General features: G+C 38.6%; 1 protein-coding gene and 1 pseudogene across 1 annotated transcript in view; both read left to right on the top strand.

Moving 5' to 3' along the window:
- The window catches only part of EIF3H (eukaryotic translation initiation factor 3 subunit H), a 111,848-nt gene that overhangs the window by 12,606 nt on the left and 74,642 nt on the right, over positions 1-24,600 (top strand). The window contains exon 2 of the mRNA XM_032760301.2: positions 18,806-18,962. Within this exon, the coding sequence (XP_032616192.2) occupies positions 18,806-18,962 (157 nt within the window). The remainder of the gene's footprint in view (positions 1-18,805; positions 18,963-24,600) is intronic.
- LOC116814056 (U2 spliceosomal RNA) lies at positions 21,453-21,631 on the top strand (annotated as a pseudogene).

Below are 24,600 nucleotides of genomic sequence, written 5' to 3'. Positions count from 1 at the left end.
AAACATCAGCTGCATTTTGTCATAAAATTTTAAGATTTTCTTTGCCTCCAAAATAGTACCTGAACTGGTACTTAAGTGCCACAGATGTTTGTTGTATCTTGAGGCATACTATGAGTTTTTTTTTTAATACTTTCTATATTTCCACCTCTCCCTGTCGCCATCTAATTTTATTTCCTGTCCATTAATGATACCACTGTCTACCCAAGTCATGCAGACTTCTGGTATCGTCTTTGACTATTTCTTGAGGTTTTTCCTAAGATCACTTACTTAGTTCTTTGAGTTTATAACTACATTGTCTGTACTGTTCAGTTCTTGCACTCTTTCTCAACTATCACCAAAGCCTATATAACTGGTCTTACAGACTTTATTTTGTACTTGGACCGTGCTGCTGAGTAAGTTATCTTCTCAATGGACAGCTGTAGTCCTAAAACTCAACCCTTTGGAAAATCACTATTACACACAAAATAAAATCAAACATTATTTCCCCAACTTATTATTTATATATGTGTGTGTGTGTGCATGTGTGTGTGTATGTGTGTGTGTATGTGTGTGTGTGTGTGTGTGTGTGTATATATATATATATATATACACATATATATATATATGTATGTATTTTTGAGACAGGGTACTGCTCTGTCGCCCAGGCTGGAGTGCAGTGGTGCGATCTTGGCTCACTGTACCCTCCACCTCTGGGGCTCAAGCGATCCTGCCACCTTAGCTTCCCTAGTAGCTGGGACCATAGGTGCATGTTACCACACCTAGCTAATTTTTGTTTTTGTTTTGTATTTTTAGTAGAGATGGGGTTTCGCCATGTTGGCCAGGCTAGTCTTGAACTCCTGGGCTCAAGTGATCCGCCTGCCTCAGCCTCCCAAAGTGCTGAGATTATAGGCATGAGCCACCGTGCCTGGCCTATTATTATTTTTTGAGACAGGATCTCGCTCTGTTGCCCAGGCTGGAGTGTAGTGGTGCAGTCATGGCACACCACAGCTTCACACTCCTGGGCTTGAGTGATCCTCCTCCTCAGCCTTCTAGTAGCTGGGACTATAGGTGTGTGCAACCTTGCCCAGCTAATTTTTTTATTTTTCTTTTGTAGAGATGGGGCCTCTCTATATTGACCAGGCTGGTTTTGAACTCCTGGCCTTAAGGTGATCCTCCTGCCTTGGCCTAAAGCACTAGTATTACAGGTGTGAGCCGCCACCACCACCTGGCCTTGCCTGCCACCTTTTGTTTTCATCCTCCAAACGAGGGCTTGTAGATGGTGTTTTCAAGTGTGGGTTGCTGGTAGCCTTTAAAACCAAATAAAAAGTATTTCCTTTTGGAGAGAAGAAAACTCCCATTTTACATTTTACACAGAAATGCATCAGCTTCGGTTTCATTCTAAAGGACCTCTTGACCAGAAAGAAGATGAATAACCACCTTGTGGACTTACTGTGGTGCGCTTTTTATACAGGAAAATGGGAACTCTTTTAATTTATTAAGCCTGTTTAAACACAACCATTACACTGGGTAATACATGCATATGGCACACAAATCAAAGACAAGGTAAAAGTATATAGTGAAAAGAAACTCTCACTGTCATCCCTGTCTTCCAGCCACCCTCTTCCCAGAGGCAATCATAGTTGCTTTATACATGTTTCCTTCTGCACTTACCTTAGCAAGGAGGCAGAAACAAATTATAATGAGAGTGCCCCCAAATCACCTGAAGTCCTGCCTTCTAGTTAAGCAGTGGCCAGTGCTCCTGAATGTAATAAACTTGAATGTGATAAACTTCGAATGTGTTAGAAGGTAGATAGTTCATAACAATTCTGAACAGTTTGTTTTATGAGAAAGGAAGTGAATTTTCTTCCAGCTAAGCTTTTTAATCACTCATACTATTTTCGAAAAATTACCCACCAGGTACATGTGGGAAGATTTGCAGGTTGGTTATATATATTGAATTGGTAAAGCAGAAACTTATAAACATCAGTTAATTCTTAATTACGATTATATATTTGTAATTTGATTGAATCATTATACTTACATGTGACTAATTTTTATAAGATTAGTACCATTCTTTTGAATTTCTTGAGGCTAAATTCTCTATCTTCTCTTTTTCCCAACAATTACTAGTTGATTTAACTTTAAAAATGTGGACCATCAGTGAGCATTAGATCCAAGAGAATAACAATGAAATATGCCCTTTCAAATTGAAATATTACAGAAGTTAATATTGATTAAATGTATTGGAGCATTGTAACTAATCCCATATGTGTCAGGAGCAAAAAAATCTTTTTTTTTTTTCCTATTGAAGTTACTTAAATTTCTTTCACATCAAAACTTAACAGCAGTGATTTAAATCCCATTTGTTATTTGACTCAGCCAGTTATGAAATGGAACCCTATCCCACTTGAGCCATAAAATGTGTTAAATTTAAGACTAATGCAGCTTTCTGCTTTTTGAATTTACATTTTGGCAATAACTACCATCTTTGTTCAGTGTTAGAAAAAATGATATAGGCTTAACCAAATAAGAAAACTGCCAAGTTCACAGATCAGTCAGTGAAAGAAGCCAGAATTAAATGAAAGTCTAGATACTGACTTTGCAGAATATGCTAAAGGGAGATTTTACAGCATTACAGTTTCTTTGAGAATAAAAATCTTCTACAGTAATAGCTGTTCCTTGGCGGTGATTGATGTGAGAAATTCAGGCTGTGGGCCTTACCTCCCAGAAGCTACAAAACTGTAATAAAGCTGAGTAGGAATTGTGCATCCTGCCTGACCTCTTCTTCAACTAGGCAGTGACTGGTATAGTTTGAGCTTTGTCTTTTCTATTTCAGACTTTTAAGAAACTTGTGGACTGTACTTTGTCTTTAATGATGTTTTAAGGGAAAATTACACATAAACACACATGTATACAGAATATTTTGAGTAAATTTAATTGAACTCTTGACTTTTTAATGCAGATTTAAAACATCGTGTTGTAAAACTTTGTGGTATTGGTTGTTATAAGAGATAGTATGTCCAGCTGATTGATGCATCTTAAAGAAAATGGAAGTTTGGCATCAGTTGGGTTAATAAGTTATAATTCACCTCTTATTAGGCTGAAAAAAATCTCTGAGGAATGAGCTGAAAACATTCTGGGGAGACAAGTGTCTGTGCCATAAGGGTAACTAGGCATATTTTAGTCACTAAATATTCCTTGGATGGACAGATGGATAGATGAATGAATGAGAATAGGTGAAATATGACAATTCTAAAAAAAAAAGATAGAAAAAAATTAAAAAAGACATCAGACTTGATTCTAAAACATAAAAAGGAAAAAAGAGAAGAGGTGAAATGTTTGTTGTCATAGTTGTTATAATACTAGCTAACATTTACAGAGGACTTACTAGTAATTGTGTGCTAGGTAGTTTGAGTGGATTATTTTTTAGTCTTTGCAACAGGGCTTGAGATTGGTACTGTCTTTATAGGAGGAAGGTATGGGTAGGGTAGATAAGGTAACTTGCCTAAGGCCGCAGAACTGGCACTCAAACTTTATTTTGGATTCTGGTTCCCAGCCCCTCAACCACTCTGCTGGTTTTTTCTGTTTGTGTAGACTACAGGGTTGGGGAGTCAGTCACATTGGTGTGTACATTCATAAGAATTCATGTTTAAGCTTTTAATAAAATTTTTTTCTTTTACTCAAACATTACATTTTTGCAAAGAAATAAAGATTTCTAGAATTACTGTGTACTAGACAACAAATGGAAGACATCAGTGAGAGGTTTGAATGTTGGGGTTTCACCTGGGCTTACTCACTGAATAAATAAATCACTGTCTTACCCGTCTTACAGAAGTTGTGATTCAAAGTGGGCCCTGCTGCTGAAGTAAGTTTGTTTTTACCATTCTTAAAAATACAATGTTCAGAATAGAATTGGAGCTGTGGGAGTCGTGATCTGACCTCAGTGGAGGAGTATGCCTGTCATCTGTAGAAGCAGCAAGGAGTGGCAGAGAAAACTATTCATTTCTTGCTCTTCTCAACTACTGCCACAGTCTTATGTCACTGGGCTTATAGTTACATAAGTGCTTGGTAGCTGCACAGTTTGGAGCTCATGTCTATTGTGGTCATGTATTTTGAGAGACTTCGTGACATAAATTAGGAAGTGTTTGATTCTGTAGTCTAAATGGTCAGTTTTGGCAGTTGGAAAATAACTTTACCTGCTTAATGTTACGGATTCTGTAAACCAGTGCTATTCAAAGTATGAGGTATGGTTTGGGAACACTGGTCTGCACAGTATAAACACAGGGTTAAGATAGAGTGTTTAGAAACTTTTATTATAGTAGTTTGATACTGCTGTGATATCCAAGTGATATCCCTGGGTTTTGCGTGCGTATGCGTGCGTGTGTGTGTGTGTGTGTGTTTTATTTTCATCTTTCTAGTAATTTTTATTGTATTTTACTAAAGTACTGGTCTGTGATAGATTGGGGGAAAATGGGTTCTTTAACACTGATAACTTGAGAAGCATTGTTGTGAACTATTTTCATGTCTATTTTGGCTAATAGCATCTTCCTGTAACCAGAGTTGCTGAGACCAGCTCAGTTGGGGAGACCCTAACCCAGCGGTGCTAGAGGAATTAAAGACACACACACAGAAACATGGAGTGTGGAGTGGGAAATCAGGGGTCTCACAGCCTTCAGAGCTGACAGCCTCCAACAGAGATTTACACACATATTTATTTATTGATTTATTTATTTTTCTGAGACGGAGTCTCGCTCTGTTGCCCAGGCTGGAGTTCAGTGGCACCATCTCGGCTCACTGCAAGCTCCGCCTCCCAGGTTCACGCCATTCTCCTGCCTCAGCCTCCCGAGTAGCTGGGACTACAGGCGCCCGTCACCACGCCCGGCTAATTTTTTTGTATCTTTAGTAGAGATGGGGTTTCACCGTGTTAGCCAGGATGGTCTCGATCTCCTGACCTCGTGATCTGCCCGCCGCGGCCTCCCAAAGTGCTGGGATTACAGGCGTGAGCCACTGCGCCCGGCCCCCACATATTTATTGACAGCAAGCCAGTGATAAGCATTGTTTCTGTAGGTTATAGATTAACTAAAAGTATTCCTTATGGGAAATAAAGGGATGGGCCGAAATAAAGGGATGGATCTGGCTAGTTATCTGCAGCAGAAGCTAGTTAAGACTTGAGCATGTCCTTAAGAAGCAGGAGCATGTCCTTAAGGCACAGATCGCTCATGCTGTTGTTTATGGTTTAAGAACACCTTTAAGCGGTTTTCTGCCCTGGGTGGTCCAGGTGTTCCTTGCTCTCATTCTGGTAAACTGACTACGCTTCTATTGTGGGCGTCAAGGCCATCAGGAGCATGTCACAGTGCTGCAGAGGTTTTGTTTATAGCCAGTTTTGGGGCCAGTTTATGGCCAGATTTTGGGGCCTGTTCCCAACAAGAGTAATAATTTAATAATTTAATTATACTGTATTTAAAATAGTATTGTGATCACTAAATACCATTACATTACATTTACTTAACTTTTAAATTAGTTTTAGTGGTAAAACATTTTAATAATTCAGTGTTTTTTAATACTGTGAACTGTTTAAAAAGATGAACAGGTTGTAACCTCAGCATTCTGTAGCTCAGCTTTATAAAGCAGGCTAAAAATGATAGGTGGTATGGTTCTAACAGTTTAAAATTACTTCTGTCCCTAATTATTTTAGCAGGGCTTTTCAGCAGATCCTTATTGTGTCTGTTACAAAGATGATAGGAAACCTGCTTTTCCTGGTGAATGTTTATTGTAATAAGTTTGAACAAATTGTTCAATTGTTGAAGCATAGGTTAGGCTTCTCTTAAACAGGCCTTTCTGCTTGTTGAAAACCAGGCCAGATGTTAGTTACCTCTTTATGTTGATGGTGTGTGTATGTGTGCATATTTTCTGGCAATTTGTATATGTGTGTGCAGTGATATTCACAGAGTTGAAGAGGAGTCAGGTTAACAAGAGATGAGAATTTAAAATCAGCAGATGCTTTGACTTGTAGTGTGTGGGCTTCTTTTTCTCATCCTTTCAAGTCTTAACTGCTTCATTCAGCCCATATTTTACAAATGTAAAGGAACCTGCTAAAATCAAGATATACTATGTCTCCATCATTGTCAACTCAGTAGCACTGTCAGAAAAAATGAAACATTAGTTTGTTCTGTTTTGTGAAACTCCACATAGCAAATCAGTTACTGCTGTATTTTAAAAATCTTTTTCCTTAGTTTTTTTTTTGATGCTTTTTGAATTAAAAACAAACACATGCTCCATTCTATTATAACTAAAATACAGATGTATAAAGGAAGAAGTATGTCCGTCCATACCATTCTTTTTTTTTTTTTTTTGAGATGGAGCCTCGCTGTGTTGCCCAGGCTAGAGTGCAATAGTGTGATCTCGGCTCACTGCAACCTCCGCTTCCTGGGTTCAAGCGATTCCCCTGCCTCAGCCTCCAGAGTAGCTGGGACTACCGGTGCACACCACCAGGCCTGGCTAATTTTTTGTATGTTAGTAGAGATGAGGTTTTACCATGTTGCCCAGGCTGGTCTCGAACTCCTGAGCTCAGGCAGTCCGCCCAGTTGGGCCTCCCAAAGTGCTAGGATTACAGGCATGAGCCACCCGCACCTGGCCTTATTGTTCTTCATTTAGACACATAACTGCATGTAGGTAGTAAGTTTTTATTACTATTAATTTTATTATTTATTTATTTATTTATTTATTTATTTTTTTGAGACAGAGTCTCGCTCTGTTGCCCAGGCTGGAGTGCAGTGGTGGGATCTCAGCTCACTGCATCCTCCGCCTCCCAGGTTCAAGTGATTCTCCTGCATTCAGCCTCCCGAGTAGCTGGGGTTACAGGTGCCAGCCACCATGTCCAGCCAATATTTTGTGTTTTTAGTAGAGATGAGTTTCACCATGTTGGCCAGACTGGTCTCGAACTCCTGACCTCAGGTAATCGGTCCTCCTCAGCCTCCCAGAGTGCTGGGATTGTAGGCACGAGCCACTGCGCCCAGCCCTATTAATTTTTTTTTTTTGAGACGGAGTCTCGCTCTGTCGCCCAGGCTGGAGTGTAGTGGCGCAATCTTGGCTCACTGCAAGCTCCGCCTCCCGGGTTCACGCCATTCTCCTGCCTTAGCGTCCCGAGTAGCTGGGACTACAGGCGCCCGCCACCACACCCGGCTAATTTTTTTGTATTTTTAGTAGAGATGGGGTTTCACCGTGGTCTCTATCTCCTGACCTCGTGATCCGCCCGCCTCGGCCTCCCAAAGTGCTGGGATTACAAGCGTGAGCCACTGCACCTAGCCCCTATTAATTTTTAAAACTTTATTTTTGGGTTATGGACTTTTTTGGGAATTTGAAGAATGACAAAGTCTTTTTTTTTTTCTTCCCCAGGGAAATGTCTTCAAGTACGTAGATAGAAAATATTGCTGATGATTTTAAGAGGTTGGTAGATCTTTTCAAGTGCATATCTGTCCTTCAGGTTTGAATGTTTGCTTTTAGGGCTTGCACACTTTGAGAAGTATGCTTTTCGATATAGAATATTGGGTAGTGTGAATTTTAAAAAAATATGTCTTTTTGGGCAGGGAGATGGTAAATATTTTAACATTTTCCAATTTCTTTGAGTTTGTTTTACGTAAACAGGCTTTTCTAGGAACAAAGTATCTATTCTCTAAATAATCTCATTAAATTCCAAAATACTGTAAACAGGAAAATTCTAAGCAGTATACTTTGTCTTCAACAATAGTACAATTTAATTTATTTTTGGTGACCTAGGTTTATTAAAAACATGAGTCAATAGATATTTATTTTATATTATACGTAATAGATAGGGTTATAGTTGTGGTTCTTAGCTCTTTGGGTATTATAGCATCTCAGGGGATATTTGAACTCTGAAATTGAGAGTAAAATTGGGAGTCTGCGCATGTATGAATTGTTTCTTCATCAGACTTTTAAAGTATGTACAGTTTTGTTCAGTTAAGGTATTTATATAAAATAAATTCCACCTTTTTCTTTTCTTTTTTTTTTTTTTGTGAGACGGAGTCTTGCTCTGTCGCCCAGGCTGAAGTGCAGAGGCGCGATCTCAGCTCACTGCAACCTCTGCCTCCCCGGTTGAAACGATTCTCCTGCCTCAGCCTCCCAAGTAGCTGGAACGATAGGCGCGTGCCACCACACCCAGCTAATTTTTTTGTGTTTTTAGTAGAGATGGGGTTTCACCGTGTTAGTCAGGATGGTCTCAATCTCCTGACCCCGTGATGCGCTGGCCTCAGCCTCCCTAAGTGCTGGGATTACAGGCGTGAGCCACCGCGCCTGGCAATTCCACTCATTTTAAATGCACAGTTGGATGAACTTTAATAATTGTAAACAATTGTTTAACTGCTACCACAATCAAGGTTTATTAATAGAATAGTTTCCCCACTTGGAGAGTTTCCTGGTATCCTTCTGCAGTCAGTATTTGCCTTCTCACCTTGGCCCTAGGCAACCACTTATCTATCAGCTTCCTGTTACTATTGTTTTGCCTTTTCCAGAATTTCTTATAAATAAAATCATATGTGTAGTACATAACATTTTTTTTTTTTTTTTTTGAGACAGAGTCTCGCTCTTTCACCCAGGCTGGAGTGCAGTGGCGCGATCTCGGCTCACTGCAGGCTCCGCCCCCCGGGGTTCACGCCATTCTCCTGCCTCAGCCTCCTGCGTAGCTGGGACTACAGGCGCCCACCACCACGCCCGGCTAATTTTTTGTATTTTTAGTAGAGACGGGGTTTCACCGTGTTAGCCAGGATGGTCTCGATCTTCTGACCTCGTGATCCGCCCGCCTCGGCCTCCCAAAGTGCTGGGATTACAGGCGTGAGCCACCGCGCCCGGCACATTTTGTTTAACTTCTTTCACTTTGCATGTTTTTGAGATTCCTCCTTGTTTTGTCTGTTGGTATTTTATTCCTTTTTATTTGTGAGTATAATTCCATAGAATAGATATACAGGTTGAACATCCCTAATTGGAAAATCCAGAATTTGAAAAGTTCCAAAACGTGAAGCTTTTTCAGCACTGATATGATGCCACATTGGAAAATTGCATACCTGACTTCATGTGATGGATTGTTGTCAAAACAGTTTTACACCACACAGTTTATTCGGGGGTCTCCAAGGGAAAAAAGACCCTTCCAGTCTCCTTCAGCTGTGTTACGTATTTTTTTTTTTCTGCATGCCCAAACTGGCCCCTGCAAGCATACCTGCAGAGCATAATAAAGTGGAGGCTTGATACATCAACAGCAGATTCCCCACGATGATCCACATGGGGCCAAGACGACCTATCTGCATTACTCATTATGTGGTGGTGGTGGTGGTGTTTTGGCTTATTCTCTGCTCTGTGGTGTAAAGATAGGGTTGAAAATGCAACTATTCCAAACTCTAAAACACTTGTGGTCCCAAGCATTTTGGATAAGGGATACTCAACCTGTGCTGCAGTTTATTTATTCATCTGCATTGGGTGGTTTGGGTTGCTTCCGGTTTTTAGCTATTATGAATAATGCTACCATGAACATTTTTAGACATGTCTTTGTGTGGATGTTTTTATTTCTCTTGGGTAGATTCCTGGGACTAGGTATAGTCATTTGGTGCGTTTATGTTTAGCTTATAAGATACTGTAGTTACTGTTTTCCGCTTTCGCACCAGCAATTTTCATAGAGTTGAAGCTTTTTAGAAAGGTCTCAGTTTCTACTTTCGTGGCTCAGCCAAGTTCAGAACTCCATATCCTGACCCAAGAACAGAGATTGGATTATTACTCAGCTCCTAGGTTTTGCAGATTATATCTGTGTCTCATGTATTTTGAGGTATGGCTGCGTTAACTTGCAGGTCCTGAAAGTCCAGTGTGTTTCTTAAAAAGTTTTCTTTTTACCTCTGAACTTTATTGGAGTTGCAACCTTTATTAGAGGAATTCTGGTGTTAGCTTCACAGACATGCCTACTAAGTGAAGATTGACCCTGACCCTGGCATTAGGAATACGCATATTGCTAATTAAAAGCTATGGTAACTTTTCCTGAAAGGATTTTACTAGTATATTGTGTTTTATAATTCATTAACAAAAAATAAATGAAATTGGTAGTTGTGAATTACTTAATGTTATTTTAAGATATAACTCTTCCTGCTTGGCATGGTGGCGCATGCCTGTAATCCTAGCACTTTTGAAGGCCCCCGGCGGGTAGATCACTTGAGGCCAGGAGTATGAGACCAGCCTGGCCAACATGGTGAACCCCGTCTCCACTAGAAATACAAAACAAACTTAGCTGGGTGTGGTGGCGTGCACCTGTAATTCCAGCTACTAGGGAGGCTGAGGCAGGAGAATCACTTGAACCTGGGAGGCAAGGTTGCAGTGAGTTGGGATTGTGCCACTGCCCTCCAGCCTGTGTGATAGAGCGAGATCCTGTCTCAAAAACAGACAACTTTCTGCCGGTAGGTGGGGTAATTATTTATCTACCAGTTCTTTTAGTAAAAACGTGAACGTGTATCACTCCCACCCTAGTGCTTATCCATCTAGAGGCCTTTTTCTTCCCCTAAAATACAACTTGTGTGCTTTATGAAATGTAAATATTAGCATTTTTATTTAAGAGATTAAAAATCCGTAGTCGTCAAGTATTCTCTTCTCCCAAGTTTTCATAGGGCTGATGGCTTGTTCTTCAGTTCTGTGGTCAGGTATCCTCTCAGAAGCCCTTCCTGGATCCCCCTAAGTTAAGGCTGCTTCCCTGCCCCTCCTCGTTACATTTCCCCTTTACTTAGCAATTTCCACAATCTGTAATCACATGAATTTTCCTAATTGTCATTCTAGAATAGCGGTTCCTAAAGTGTGAGGATCTTGGACACCCTTTTAGAGAGTCTCCAAGGTCAAAACTTATTTTCATAATAATACATAATTTGCCATTTTTACTCTCATTCTTTCACGACTGTTCAATGGAGGTTTCCAGATGCTACATGATGTGTGTGATATCATAAAGGATTGACTGCAAGAACAGTTGTGATTATCCATCTGTTTTCTATTAAACCAGATATTAAAAAGATTTACAAAAATGTAAAACTATGTTTCTCCTCTCCTGGATTAAATTTTTTTGAAAATGTAAATTTTTTACAAAAATATGAAACATTGTCATTCTTATATCCTGATAAAATTACCTTGTTTTATAAAATATTTTTCATTAAAACATAGTTTATATGAGCATGTAATGCATTTATTTTTAATTTTTTTCAAAGCTTCCAATAGAGGTTATTTTTAAGAGAAATAAATATTTCAGACATTTCTTGGTTTGAATTTCTGATATGCGGATATCACTGTATAAGATTTTTGGGGGCCCATGAAAATTTTAGGGATTTTAAAAAATTTTCAAGAGTTTTTTTTTTTTTTTTTTTTTTAAATTTTAAAGGGCCGTGAAATACATGAAATATCTTTAGTCTTTGTTCATGGTTTCTGTCACACTGTTCCCCAAACCTTTAGGATTTCCTGAGTGATAGGACTGTCTTTTATTCATAATGCTTTTTCTTTGATCACACCTGAGTTAATGCTAATGAGGTGATTTGGGTCAGGCCCCTCAGGATGGAGCTGGTCACCCAAAAGAGCAAGTGATTAGAGGGTTGGAACCTTCAGCCCCACTGACCTCTGGGAAGGAGGGTAGGTGGGCTGGAGATTAAGCTCCATTAAGCTCTGTAAAAACTCTTGTACAAGATTTGATGATCTTTTGGGTTTCCAAACACTTGGAGGAGCTGGGAGGATGGAGGCCCAGAGAAGCTCTGTCCCCTAACCTCCAATACTTTGTCCTATGCATCTCTTCATCTGGCTTTTCATTTGTGTCCTTTGTCATGTCCTTTATAATAAACTGATAAATGTAAGTAAAGTGTTTCTCTGAATTCTGTGAGTCATTCTAGCACATTATTGAATCTGAAGAGGGTTTTGTGGGAACTCCTGATTTATAGCTGGTTGGTCAGAAGTACTGGAGGCCTGGATTTGGGATTGGCATCTGAAGTGAGGGAGGTTTTGTTTGTAGGACTGTGTCCTTAACTTTTGGAATCTGACACTAACTCCAGGAAGATAGTGTCAAAAATTGAATTAAATTGTAAGATACTCAGCTGGTGTTTGGCGAATTGGAAGAATTACATGGTATAGAAAGAACCCACACATCTGGTGTCAGCAGTGTTGTGTGAGAATAAAGAGAAAGTGTGTTTGAGACTTGCTGTTCTAAAAATATGAGCCCCATGAAAGTAGGACCTATGTGTTTGATTTAGTTTCATATTCCCAGGGCCTGGCAGAGGTGACTGATCTGAAAAGTCACTCAGTAAGTATCTAAGTGAATGAATGAACGAATGAATGAGGGAATGAAAGAAGTCAAAATAACAAGCCTAGTGATTCTATGCAGAAAGAGTTCAAATCTTTCTGTAGTTACTGGTCTATGCAGACATGTTTGATGGGAAATTATTCTAGTTCATCAAAAAGCTTTAATATTTATTTTGGTGAAATTTGAACTGTTCCCTGTCATGGAACTGAGTCTTTGATATGATTTTGATAGAGAGGTCTTAGAGATTGTGTTAAATCTTTCCCTTTAGGAAGGATGAAAGATTTTACCTGCCATTCTTAACTCTTCTAAATTTTAGATTTATTGACTTATAATGTTATTTATTTGGCTATTTTAGATTGGTATTTATATTTTACCCTATAATACAGAGAATACTTGTCATAGAAGTTAAATCCTTTCTTGCTTTTAGATTTTTGGGCAAAGATAGGTTTTCATTTTTTTTTTTTTTTTTTTTAAAGCCAGACACATTAAAAAGTAGCATTGTGTTCATTAGAGATGGCATATAGTCTGCTTTGCTTTTTCAAAGTTTGCACTGAATAGTGAACGATAGTAGAAAACTGTTCCCTTCAGGGTAATTTCAGCAGACAGGACATCTGTTTACTATCTTGCAGGTTGGGATTCCTTGAAGATCTGCCCAACTTGAGACTGTGTGAACTTCAGAAACCTGGGAAACGGTTTGAGAGACAACTGACCTAATCAGAGAACAATACTTACTGTTTAGGGCACATAGAGTAGGTTAAGCATTTAAACCCAGAACATGACAAAGTTTCAGAAGGTGTAGAAGAATTTGGTAAGTTAGGTTTCTACTGGCAAGTTTGCTTCTGTCCCTTGAGGCATAATTCATAGAAGAATCCTCATTTACCCACTAATTTATAGGATAAGCAAATCTAGTCAGCATCGGTTCTTAACAGTCTTAGATACGGGGTCAGATCTAAGGTGTAAGTCTTACTGTGCTGCAGAAAACATGAATGTTTCAAGGTGGGTTGCTGGTATTACCTTCCCTCTTGTTTATATGCTGTAGAGATTCTTCCAACTAGGGCTTGAATTCCTATTAGGGTGATATTTATGCTTTTATAGACAACATGTTCACTTTTGGGTCTGTATGTCTCAGTGCCTTCACTTTTCAGCAACCCACGAAGTCTTAGAGGAAAGGAAATTGGGGTTTGACCAGCAGTGTATTGTAGTCACCTGAGGAGTTACAACAAAACAAAAACAAAGGAAAGCTAGGCTGTGCAACTTTATTAGAAGTTAGAACTAAATAGGATGTTAGAGTAAGTTGGAGAACCTAAAACCAGACACCGCCTACCAAAACCAGTATAGGAACCCAGCCCATATCAGTTAGCTGAATTTCAGGAGTGTACTCACGCATTAGTATACTTTAAAGCTCCCCAGATGGCTCTAATGTGTATCCAGAACGAGGACCCCTCTTCATTTATCTAAAAAAAGCTCTTTAGGTGATTTTGCTCAGCTGAGAATGAGTAAATAGGGCCCCTGAGTGTATATGTGTCACAAATGTGGGGTCATTTGTGATACATATAAACTATATATATATAACAGGAGAGCGTTTTCGTTTTGAAGAATGGTTAAGCTTTCCATGTGTCTTTTTCAGCCTTGCTGTTATCAACGTATTTGGTGCACTCAGTTTGGTATCACTCATTTATTGTGAAGTAATTAGAACTGCTTTGGACTCAGAAGTCAGATCTCACTTCCCTGGCTGAATTCCCTGTCAGCTTATCTCTGTTTCCTTATGTAAAATGGGAACATAATATAACTGACCTCAGGGTAGTTGTAAGGATTAAATGAGTCCTTGCATGTAAGACAGTGGAGTGCTTGACATATCATAAGTGATAAGTGTTTGCCATTCATTCCTTCAGCAAAATATATTTTGAGTATCTTTTATGTGCCAGTATCTGTGTTAGGTGTTGAAGATGTGGTGAATAAATCATTCTTTCATTTTTATGGGAACATTTACGAGGGGAGACAATGGGCACAACATGGATTCTATATTAAAAGATACTTCAAATCTGTGAAACTTTGAAATATATATACATGGCAAATTCTTGGTTATCTATGTAGAATAGCAGAAGTATGTATGTCATTTAGTTATATTTAATCAGGAATTTCCTTTCCTTTTAACATCTAAATCAGTGTCCGCAACCTTTCTGGCACAAGGGACTGGTTTCGTGAAAGACAGTTTTTCCATGTGGGGGGTTGCGGGGGTATGAGAGGATGGTTTCTGGATGACACTGTTCCACCTCAGATTGTCAGGCATTAGATTCTCCAAAGGAGCATGCAACCTAGGTCCCTCGTATTTGCAGTTCACAGTAAAGGTTTGTGCTCCTATGAGAATCAGTGCCACTGGTCACCTGACAGGAGATGGAGCTTAGGTAGTTTACCTCCCGCTATGCAGCCTGGTTGCTATCAGGCCACAGAGCAGTACCGGAGCAGTACCTGTCCGTGGCCTGGGGGTTGGGAACCCCTGCTCCAAATGAATCCTACTCTAAGGCATTTCCATGACATTACTTCTTGAACTAACGAATTGAGGTTTTAGTGTGTATGTAGGAAGTAGGACGATCATAAAATGTCACAATGAAGAATGAGCTAGCTTAGTTTTGATAATAGTGATTTTTTTCCTGAGTACTTCATGAGATTATATTAAAATGACAAGATCATAAATATTAAAGTTGGAAATTATTTTAGTGATTGAGTCTTTCCTGAATGCTTTCTTTTTTGGACAGCATTCAGTACTAGAGAGAATTTATCCTTAGAGTTGATATCTTCTTTCTAGAAACTATCACCTGTGGTCCTGAGGTTTTGCCTTCAAAGTAAGACTAATCCTCTAGCAGCCAGAGAACTCTTCAGTGTTTGGAAAGTGCTTTTTTTGAGTGTCCCTTGCCTAGAGAGAGATTTGCATTAATTTTACTGGTTTTCATCACAGGATTTTAAGCTTTCTGTCGTGTAATTACCCTTTTCTGTGGATTCTTACTCATGCTGATTGTTTTTTGTTCTTTTCTCATTTCTTAGTTGGGTACTGTTACTGGTAAGTTTTCTCTTGGGTCATTGTAAAGAACTGAGGATAACAGTTCAGTGACGTCAAAAGAGTGAGATAATTATTTCTTTTACTTGGAGCACTGTATTCTATTGATAATACATAAAATTGCATTGGCTGTTGGGCAAGCATGTCAAGCCTGGTGTGCTGTTTGGTTACATTATCCTTACTGATCCCTTTCGAATTCACTTTTGTTAGAGTTAAGACAGTTTTCAATATAGTTTGAACTGTAATAACTTGTTTTAAAATATATTAATAATTTTTTTGTTGCTGTTTTCTTCATAACTGAAAATGAGGTTATTTTCACCTGGCTTCTTTATGAAGCTGTGCTGGTCCTAGTCACCAGTATTCCCTTTTGCGTATGTAGGAATCAGCTGTTTAGGAATCACTTCTAGAATTTGAAGAACTATGTTAAGCTCATATATCTTCTAGTATCTCTTGTTTACTTTGATTTCAGTAGTGGTTTAGCAATCTCATTAGTAGGGGTAAGTATAAAGGAATCTAGGTAACCTAGATGAATTTGTAGATGTGTTTGTAATAACTCTTAGTTTAGTTTATCCCATCTTAATCACCCATGTTCTATTTTTTAAGTGTAGAAATAATTTTTCTTGGCAGAGAGGTGTGTTGAATAAGCATTAAATAGTTATTTTATTTACAAAAATCAATAATATTGGTCATTTATTGAGCACTTACTATGTGGCAGACTCTGTGCAGAGAACTCTATACTGTGCCATTTTTAGTAGTGTCAGTAATGCTATGAAATAGTGCTATTTTGCAAATTAGAATCTAAGGCTTGAGAAGATTAAATAGCTTTCTCAAGGTCACAGCTAGTAAATGCTGGAGCTGGAACTCATACCCATACTTGTATGACTCATCAAGTCCATTTTTGTGCCTTTCAAGAAGTGGAGAGGTCTTTCATACAGGAATGTATAGGTTGTGCACTTTCATTTCGTAGTATTGAAGGTCTGCCAATCTTATTAGTTGGTGTTACTCCATTTTGAGCTCTTTTCCCTGCTGACTGCTTGCTCTCCTTTGGAGTTCTGTATCTTACTGGTGTAGTCTTTTTGGGTCTATTCATAACACAGTTTTTACTGCATGTCTGTTGTCTGTTACTAACTGGTTATTTTAATTATCAATTTAGTTACTAATATGAAAATCATCTCCTAGGTTTAAACCTCAAACTGGGTTTAAAAACCTACTTTTAAACCTAAAACTAGGTTTAAACTAGGTTTAAATCTTGGCTCTACTACTTCCTAGATGTGTGACCTTTAGCCATTTACTTAATTTCTCTCTGCCTCAGTTTTCTTGTCTATAAAATAAGTATAACAGTACCTTCGTCCTAAGGTGGTTGTGAGGATTACATGGTAGGGTAATACATGTGAAATAATTAGATTATTGCCTGTCATATAATGTTTAGTAAATGTAATGTGTTGCTATTAACTGGTCATTAATTAGTTTCTTTTTTTTCTTTCATAATTGGTTTATTGGTTGTGTTGAGGATCAGTACACAGACATTTCCATTTGTACACAATTCTTAACATATATACTACAAATCTAAAAAGCCATGTGTTGTAATTTTTAAAGTTATTTCAGTGACTTTCCAGCTTAAAATTGGGAAGCAAATTTTCCATAAGAGGCTATCAAGTACCAGTATCTTCACATGTTAGTAAGCTGTTACATAGATCTCACCAATTCACAATATGATACCATATAGACTACATACTCAAATCTTCAATCTTCCACAGCACATTAACGAAGTTAATTAGAAAAGCAGGACTACCACGACCAAAGATGTTACAGTGCACACAATTATGACAGGGAGAGCCATGATCAAAGAGTGTTTTTCTTTAGGAAACAATTCTACTAAAAAATAATGTGGGAATGAAAGTAATTTAAAATGTTCAAGACATTAAATGCAGGACTGCAACTCCATATTGCCATTAAGTATGCTTTGTATTACAGGATATAAAAACTAACCCCCCAGTTATGGAATGTTAAGCTGACACTCAAGACAGTCAAACCCTCCCATAATTCAGTATCTCACACAAACTTGTGTTTACAAAATAGTTGCTAACAGTATTCCTCTGGGTTGTACAAGAAGGGAAATAGGGACCACTGATAAGATACAGTGTGTTATATCAGTCAAACTTGGCTTCTTTATCTCTGGTGTCATCAGAGGCTGGACTCTTCTCAGTTTTAGTTTCTTCGTTTTGTGCAGGTAAATTTCTTCAGTTTCCTGGTTAGCCACTTTGGCTTGTTTTCCCTTTGCTCCCCTTTTCCCTTTGTTTGCACTTTTTTGTCTGAAGATTTATCCTTTCCTGCTGCCTTTTTTTAGCTTCGTTTCCACTTTGGCGGGAGCAGGTTTAGCTGACAACCGCATTGATTCTCTCTTAGGCTGTTTCTTCACCATCCCTGTGGCTGAGCTGACCTGTGGGCTCAGGCTGCACACAGAAGTAGCTGCTCACCCTGTGTGTGCCTGGCCCACCCATTACTTAGTTTCTAACAATAATATATTTGTTTTAAATGAAACACTAATAACGTACAAATAAATTGTCATTTTCTTGTTAGAATTATTTTCCCTCTGAGAACTTTACATACAATTTTGAATGTGTTGCCTTTTGGGTCTTCAGGCCATGGGCTTATATTAAATATTAATGCTATTATTGTTAATATGTGCCAGGCACTATAAAAAGCACTTTACATATATCAATCCCATGTTGTAGGAATTATTAATGATTATTATTATTGCAAACTTTAATTGCTTGTCCACCTGTGCACGGTGTTACCTCTTTTATCTTTATGGGAATATTAAAGGAGAGAGTAGTATAAGACCTGGTTATTCCATTAGAGGTTGCTTAGTGAATCCTTCTGGTTGAGGGAAACTAGATCATGCTGGAGAGTATACCAACCAGATTCTTGTTGGATACGTGTGGGTATGTGTTCCCATATTTGCATCCTCTGACATGGAGATGATCTGTTGAGAAAGGCAAAATGAGAATTTATCAGAAGGCTCTGCTTTCAGGTGTCCCGATAATTGAGACCTTTATCTCTGTATCTTACTGATAGTTTTGTCATTTATGTGTCTATTAACAGGAACACTTTCTCAATAATAGCCTCAGGTTGAGGGGGTGTTCTTTGATTTGGCTGAAGGAACTCCTGGATGCCAGACCATGGGGGAGCTTTGATTTAAGAGCATAACTGCTGTACATGGATGTTTTTGACATGTAGTCAAACTCCTGGAGTTTCAGATCTGCATTTAGATTATGTGAGCTTTATTATTTATGTAAGGCTAAAGGAAAGGATTTGTAAGACATTTATTTATTCCTCTTTATTAATTTGTGGTTTTGCAAACCTAGTACAGTTTATTTTGTTTTTTCTTAGAAATAAAGGAAATAATAAACTAGGATGGTTGTTAAGCTCCCTTCTGTGTGTGTATGTTTTAGGTGGTATTAAAGATAATCAAACATTATCAAGAAGAAGGACAAGGAACTGAAGTTGTTCAAGGAGTGCTTTTGGGTCTGGTTGTAGAAGATCGGCTTGAAATTACCAACTGCTTTCCTTTCCCTCAGCACACAGAGGATGATGCTGACTTTGATGAAGGTAAGGGTGTTCATCACAGGTGTGTCTTTGCAGTGCATACAAATGGATATTAACACAGGTCTCACCATAACTTTTGATAATGTGTGAATTGGGAGTCTGTCAGGCTAGCCTACTTCACTTGATATCTGATACTTTGGGAAAATTATGTAAATTCTGGGAAATGAGGGTTTATACCATCGACATCATTAGTTTGGCCTTTACTTGTTTGGAATTTGTGATTCTGATTTGTCATAGATTGGATAGGAACTGTGCTGATGTTGACTTTGTCAACATGAAATCAGCTTGCTAAATAAAGTTTTGAGGGACAAAGATCATCCTTATGTGTCTGGTATCCATTGCCTTCTATCCTGTTTTGATTAAGTCAGTGTTTAGAAAGAGATGGAATTCAATTTTCTGCTTCAGAAAGAAGATACTCCTCAAGCATTTCAGAAATATTTTATTTTTGTACTATAGGTGTAATTGCTTTGTTAGCAAAGGCTGAGAGTAGTTAAAGGCTCACATCAAAGGCTAAAATCAGCATCTAAAAGATTTTTTAAAAATCAGGTTGAAAATAACTTCTCACTTATTTGAAATCTCAGATTTCATTTTCTGTGTAACTTTTTATTGTAAAAAGCACGTAAAAATTTTAAGTATACATTACAGTAATGTTAAGTATATGCATATTGTGCAGTAGGTTTCTAGAACTATTTCATCTTGCAAAACTCAAACTCTATATCCATCAAACAATCCCTTTTCCCACCTCTTTCATTCCTGCAACCACTATTCTACTTTGTGTTTCCAAGAGTCTGACTACAGATACCTCATGTTAGTGGAATCATGTGGCGTTTATTGTTTTGTGAGTGGCTTATGTTATTTAGCATAATGTCCTAAAGGTTCATCCATGTTGTAGCAATGACAGGATTTTCTTCTTTTTTCTTAAGGCTGAGTAATAAGTGATCATCTGTATATACCACATTTTCCTTACCCAGCCATCTGTCGATGGAAGTTTAGGTTGCTCCCACCTATTGGCTATTGTGAATAATGCTGCAGTGAACATGGGTGTGCAAATATCTCTTCAAAATCCTGTTTCCATTTTCTTTTGGATATGTATCCAGAAGTGGTATTACATGGTAATTCTATTTTTAATTTTTTGAGGAACTTCTGTACTTTTTTTAATAGCAGCTGCACCATTTTACATTTCCAACCTTGCACAAGGGTTCCAATTTCTTAATATCCTTGTCAACACTTGTTATTTTCTGTCTGTTTGATAATGGCCATGTTAACAGATGTGACGCGATCATCTCATTGTGGTTTTGATTTGCATTTCTGATGATTACTGATGTTGAGCATCTTTTCATATGGTGATTTGTATATCTTTGAAAAAATGTCTGTTCAAGTCCTTTGCTTATTTTAAAATTGGAGGCTTTTTTTTTCCTGTTGAGTTGAAGGAGTTATGGATATTAACCTCTTATCAGATACGTGGTTTGCAATATGTATTTTCTCCCATTTTGTAGGTTGCCTTTTTACTAGGTTGATTGTTTCCTTTGCTGGGCAGGAGTTTTTACATTTGATGTACTCCCATTTGTCTGTTTTTGCTTTTGTTGCCTGTGCTTTTGGTATTGTATTGAAGATATCAGTGCCAAATCCAGTGTCATGAAGCTTTTTTCCTCTGTTTCTTGGTAGTAAGTTTCAGGTCTTATGTTTAGGTCTTTAATCCATTTTGAATTAATCTTTGTACTGTATACAAGGTAAGGGTCCAGCTTCATTCTTTGGCATGTGGATATCCAGTTTTCCTAGCACCATCTGTTGGAAGAGACTGTCCTTTCCCATTGAGTCATCGTGGCACACTTGGTAAAGATCACTTGACACCATATATGCCAGGGTTTATTTCTGGGCTCTTTGTTTTATTCCGCTGGTCTGTATGTCTGTCTTAATGTCAGAACTACACTTTTTGGATTACTCCAGCTTTGTAATAGGTTTTGAAGTCAGAAATTTTGTTCATCTCATTTGAGAGCTTTGTAATAGGTTTTGAAGTCAGAAATTTTGTTCATCTCATTTGAGATTGTTTTGGCTATGCGGGGTCCTTTGAAATTCCATATGAATTTTAGAATAGATTTTTCTATTTCTACAAAAAATGTCATTGTGATTTTGATAGGTATTGCATTAAATCTGTCTTTGAGTAGTATTGACAACATAATAAGATGAAGTCTTCTAACCTCTGAACATGGCTTTTCTTTCCATTTATGTGCATCATCTTTTAGCAGCGTTCTGTAGTTTCAGTTTACAAGTGTTTTGCCTCTTTGGTTAAGTGTATTCGTAAGTATTTTATTCTTTGTGATGCTATTATAAATTGGATTTTTCTTAACTTCCTGTTTGTCATTTTCGATATGACTTTTAACTGATCACTTTAACTTTGATAGAATGTTACTTGCTTCATTTGACTTCACACCTTCATAGTACCTTGAGCATATAATAAACACAAAGTGTATGCCTGTTAAATTGAAATACTTTATCGCTTCTCGGCCTTTTGGCTAAGATCAAGTGTAAATTGAAATACTTTGCAGTTTGTCTGCAAAGCAGGTTTTCATTAAAGTAATTCCTCTAGAAACTAACCAGGGCTACTTTTGTTCTAGGCACCTGAACACTAGCATACTTGGATTTTTTAAACCTTTATGCAGTGTGCATCTTTTTTTTTTTTTTTTTAAACTGGCTGTGCTCTCCCTATTTCATTTGAATTACCTCCTACAGAATTAAGGTTGAGATTTCTCTGCAGTTCTTTCTGGCAGTATTAGAATATCTCTATTTCTCTATACATGCACATATCTGGGGGTACTTAATTATATTTAAATAATCACTAGTTTAGGTCTGGAAAAGAAGAGATTGTTAATGCAGTTTCTTTGGTTTACAAGTGAGGAGCTTGAGAGGTTTAAGTTTTTTGTTTGGTTACTGGGTTGGTGGCACAGTTGGGAGTAGAATCTATTCCAGAACAGTTAACACTGTCACACAGTTTTCTCAAGTAATTAATTTTTTAAATAACATTCTTGGTTTAGAATATGAAGAAATAATATTCATTGCAATTATGGTAGGCGAACGAAACAAAATATATTACTAATTCTAGATAATTGGAAGCTAACTTCTTTTACGAGCTTGAAATACTTGAATTGACCAATGTTTTATTTCACAAACGTGTACTTTATTTTTTAAATTTCTACAAGCTTTTATTTTCAAAATCTTAAAAGAATGTTTATTTCAAAAGTTTCACATGGAGTAAGAAGCACAGATTATTACCCTAATTTTACAGATTGGAAAACTGAGAACAGAAGAATAACTGTGTGTTTGGATTTACATAGGTAGACTTTGCGAGAGTAGATTTTTTTTAAAAAATGATCATTTAGGATCTTGTAACTGATAAGAAAAACAAAACCTCAATTCTTTGGTTTTCCTGCCAGTTTTCTCTGCTTCTTCACTTGGGTTAGAGAAAAAGCAAGCTCCAGAATGTACACTACATGCTGCTATTTGTGTGAAATTTAAAAAAATATAATACTACATACTGATAAGAGATATATACATATGTAGTAAGAGTATAAACATGCATGAGAATAATAAACACCAAATTCAGAGTAATAGTTACCTCTGGAAGGGGAGGCATAGAGGGGACACAGAGGACTTCAGCTTTATTGGTAAAATTACTTAAGTTGGCTAGCAAGGACACAAGTGTATGTTATTTGTGTTAGTCCATTTTCACGCTGCTGATAAAGACATACCCCACACTGGGTAACTTACAAAGAAAAAGAGGTTTAATGGATTCACAGTTCCACATGGCTGGGAAGGCCTCACAATCATGGTGGAAGGTGAAAGGCATGTCTTACATGGCGGCAGGCAAGAAAGAAAACGAGAACCAAGAGAAGGGGGTTTCCCCTTATAAAATCATCAGATCTTTTGAGGCTTATTCATTACCACAAGAACAGTATGGGGGCAACCGCTCCCATGATTCAGTTATCTTCCACTGAGTCCCTCCCGCAACATGTGAGAATTATGGGAGCCACAATTCAAGATGAGATTTGGGTGGCAACACAGCCAAACCATATCATTCCACCCCGGCTCTTCCAAATCTCATGTCCTCACATTTCGAAACCAATCATGCCTTCCCAACTTTCCCCCAAAGTCTTAACTCAGTTCAGCATTAACTCAAAAGTCCACAGTCCAAAGTCTCATCTGAAACAAGGCAAGTTCCTTCTACCTGTGATCCTGTAAAATCAAAAGCAAGTTAGTTACTTCCTAGATATGATGGGGGTACAGGCATTGGATAAATTCACCTGTTTCAAATGGGAGAATGAGCCAAAATGAGGGGGCTGAAGGCCCCAGGCAAGTCTTGAAATGCAGTGGGGCAGTCAAATCTTAAAGCTCCAAAAGTGATCTCCTTTGACTCCATGTCTCACATTCAGGGCAAGCTAATGCAAGAAGTGGGCAGCTCTGTCCCTGTGGCTTTGGGCAGCTCTGCCCCTGTGGCATTGCAGGGTACAGCCTCCCTTCTGGCTGTTTTCATGGGCTGGCATTGAGTGTCTGTGGCTTTTCTAGGTGCATGGTGCAAGCTGTTGGTGGATCTACCATTCTGTGGTCTGGAGGACGGTGGCCATCTTCTCACAGCTCCACTAGGCAGTACCCCAGTGGGGACTCTGTGTGGGGGCTTCAGCCCCACATTTCCCTTTTGCACTGCCCTAGCAGAGGTTCTACATGAGGGCCCTGCCCCAGCAGCAAACTTCTGCTTGGATGTGCAGGCATTTCTGTACATCCTCTGAAATTCAGGCAGAAGTTCCCAAACCTCAGTTCTTGACTTCTGGGCACCTGCAGGCTCAACACCACGTGGAAGCTGCCAAGGCTTGGGGCTTGCACCCTCTGAAACCAAAGTCCAAGCTGTATCTTGGTCCCTTTTAGCCATGGCTAGAGTGGCTAGGATGCAGGCCACCAAGTCCCTAGGCTACACACAGCAGGAGGGCCCACAAAACCAGTTTTTCCTCCTAGGCCTCTAGGCCTGTGATGGGAGCTGCTGCTGTGAAGGTCTCTGACATGTCCTGGAGACATTTTTCCCATTGTCTTGGAGATTCACATTTGGCTCCTCATTATGCGAATTTCTGCTTGAATTTCTCCTCAGAAAGTGGGCTTTTCTTTTCTATCGCATTGCTAGGCTGCAAATTTTCCAAACTTTTATGCTCTGTTTCCCTTTTAAAACTGAATAATTTTGGCTGGGTGCTGTGGCTCCCGCCTGTGGTCCCAGCACTTTGGGAAGCCGAGGCAGGCGGATCACGAGGTCAGGAGATGGAGACCATCCTGGCTAGCATGGTGAAACCCCGTCTCTACTAAAAAAAAAAAAAATAGAAAAAATTAGCCGGGTGTGGTGGCGGGCGCCTGGGGACAGCTACTGGGGAGGCTGAGGCAGGAGAATGGTGTGAACCTGGGAGGCGGAGCTTGCAGTGAGCTGAGATCGCGCCACTGCACTCCAGCCTGCGTGACAGAGCAAGACTCCATCTAAAAAAAAAAAAAAACAATGATTTTAACAGCACCCAAGTCACCTCTTGAATGCTGTGCTGCTTAGAAATTTTTTCTACCAGATACCCTAAATCATCTCTCTCAAGTTCAAAGTTCCACAAATCATTTAGCA

Source organism: Hylobates moloch, unplaced genomic scaffold, assembly GCF_009828535.3.
Source record: "Hylobates moloch isolate HMO894 unplaced genomic scaffold, HMol_V3 SCAFFOLD_9, whole genome shotgun sequence".
NCBI lineage: Eukaryota > Metazoa > Chordata > Mammalia > Primates > Hylobatidae > Hylobates > Hylobates moloch.
The sequence above is the reverse complement of the archived record's forward strand: the minus strand, read 5'-3'. Positions and strand labels throughout refer to the sequence as shown.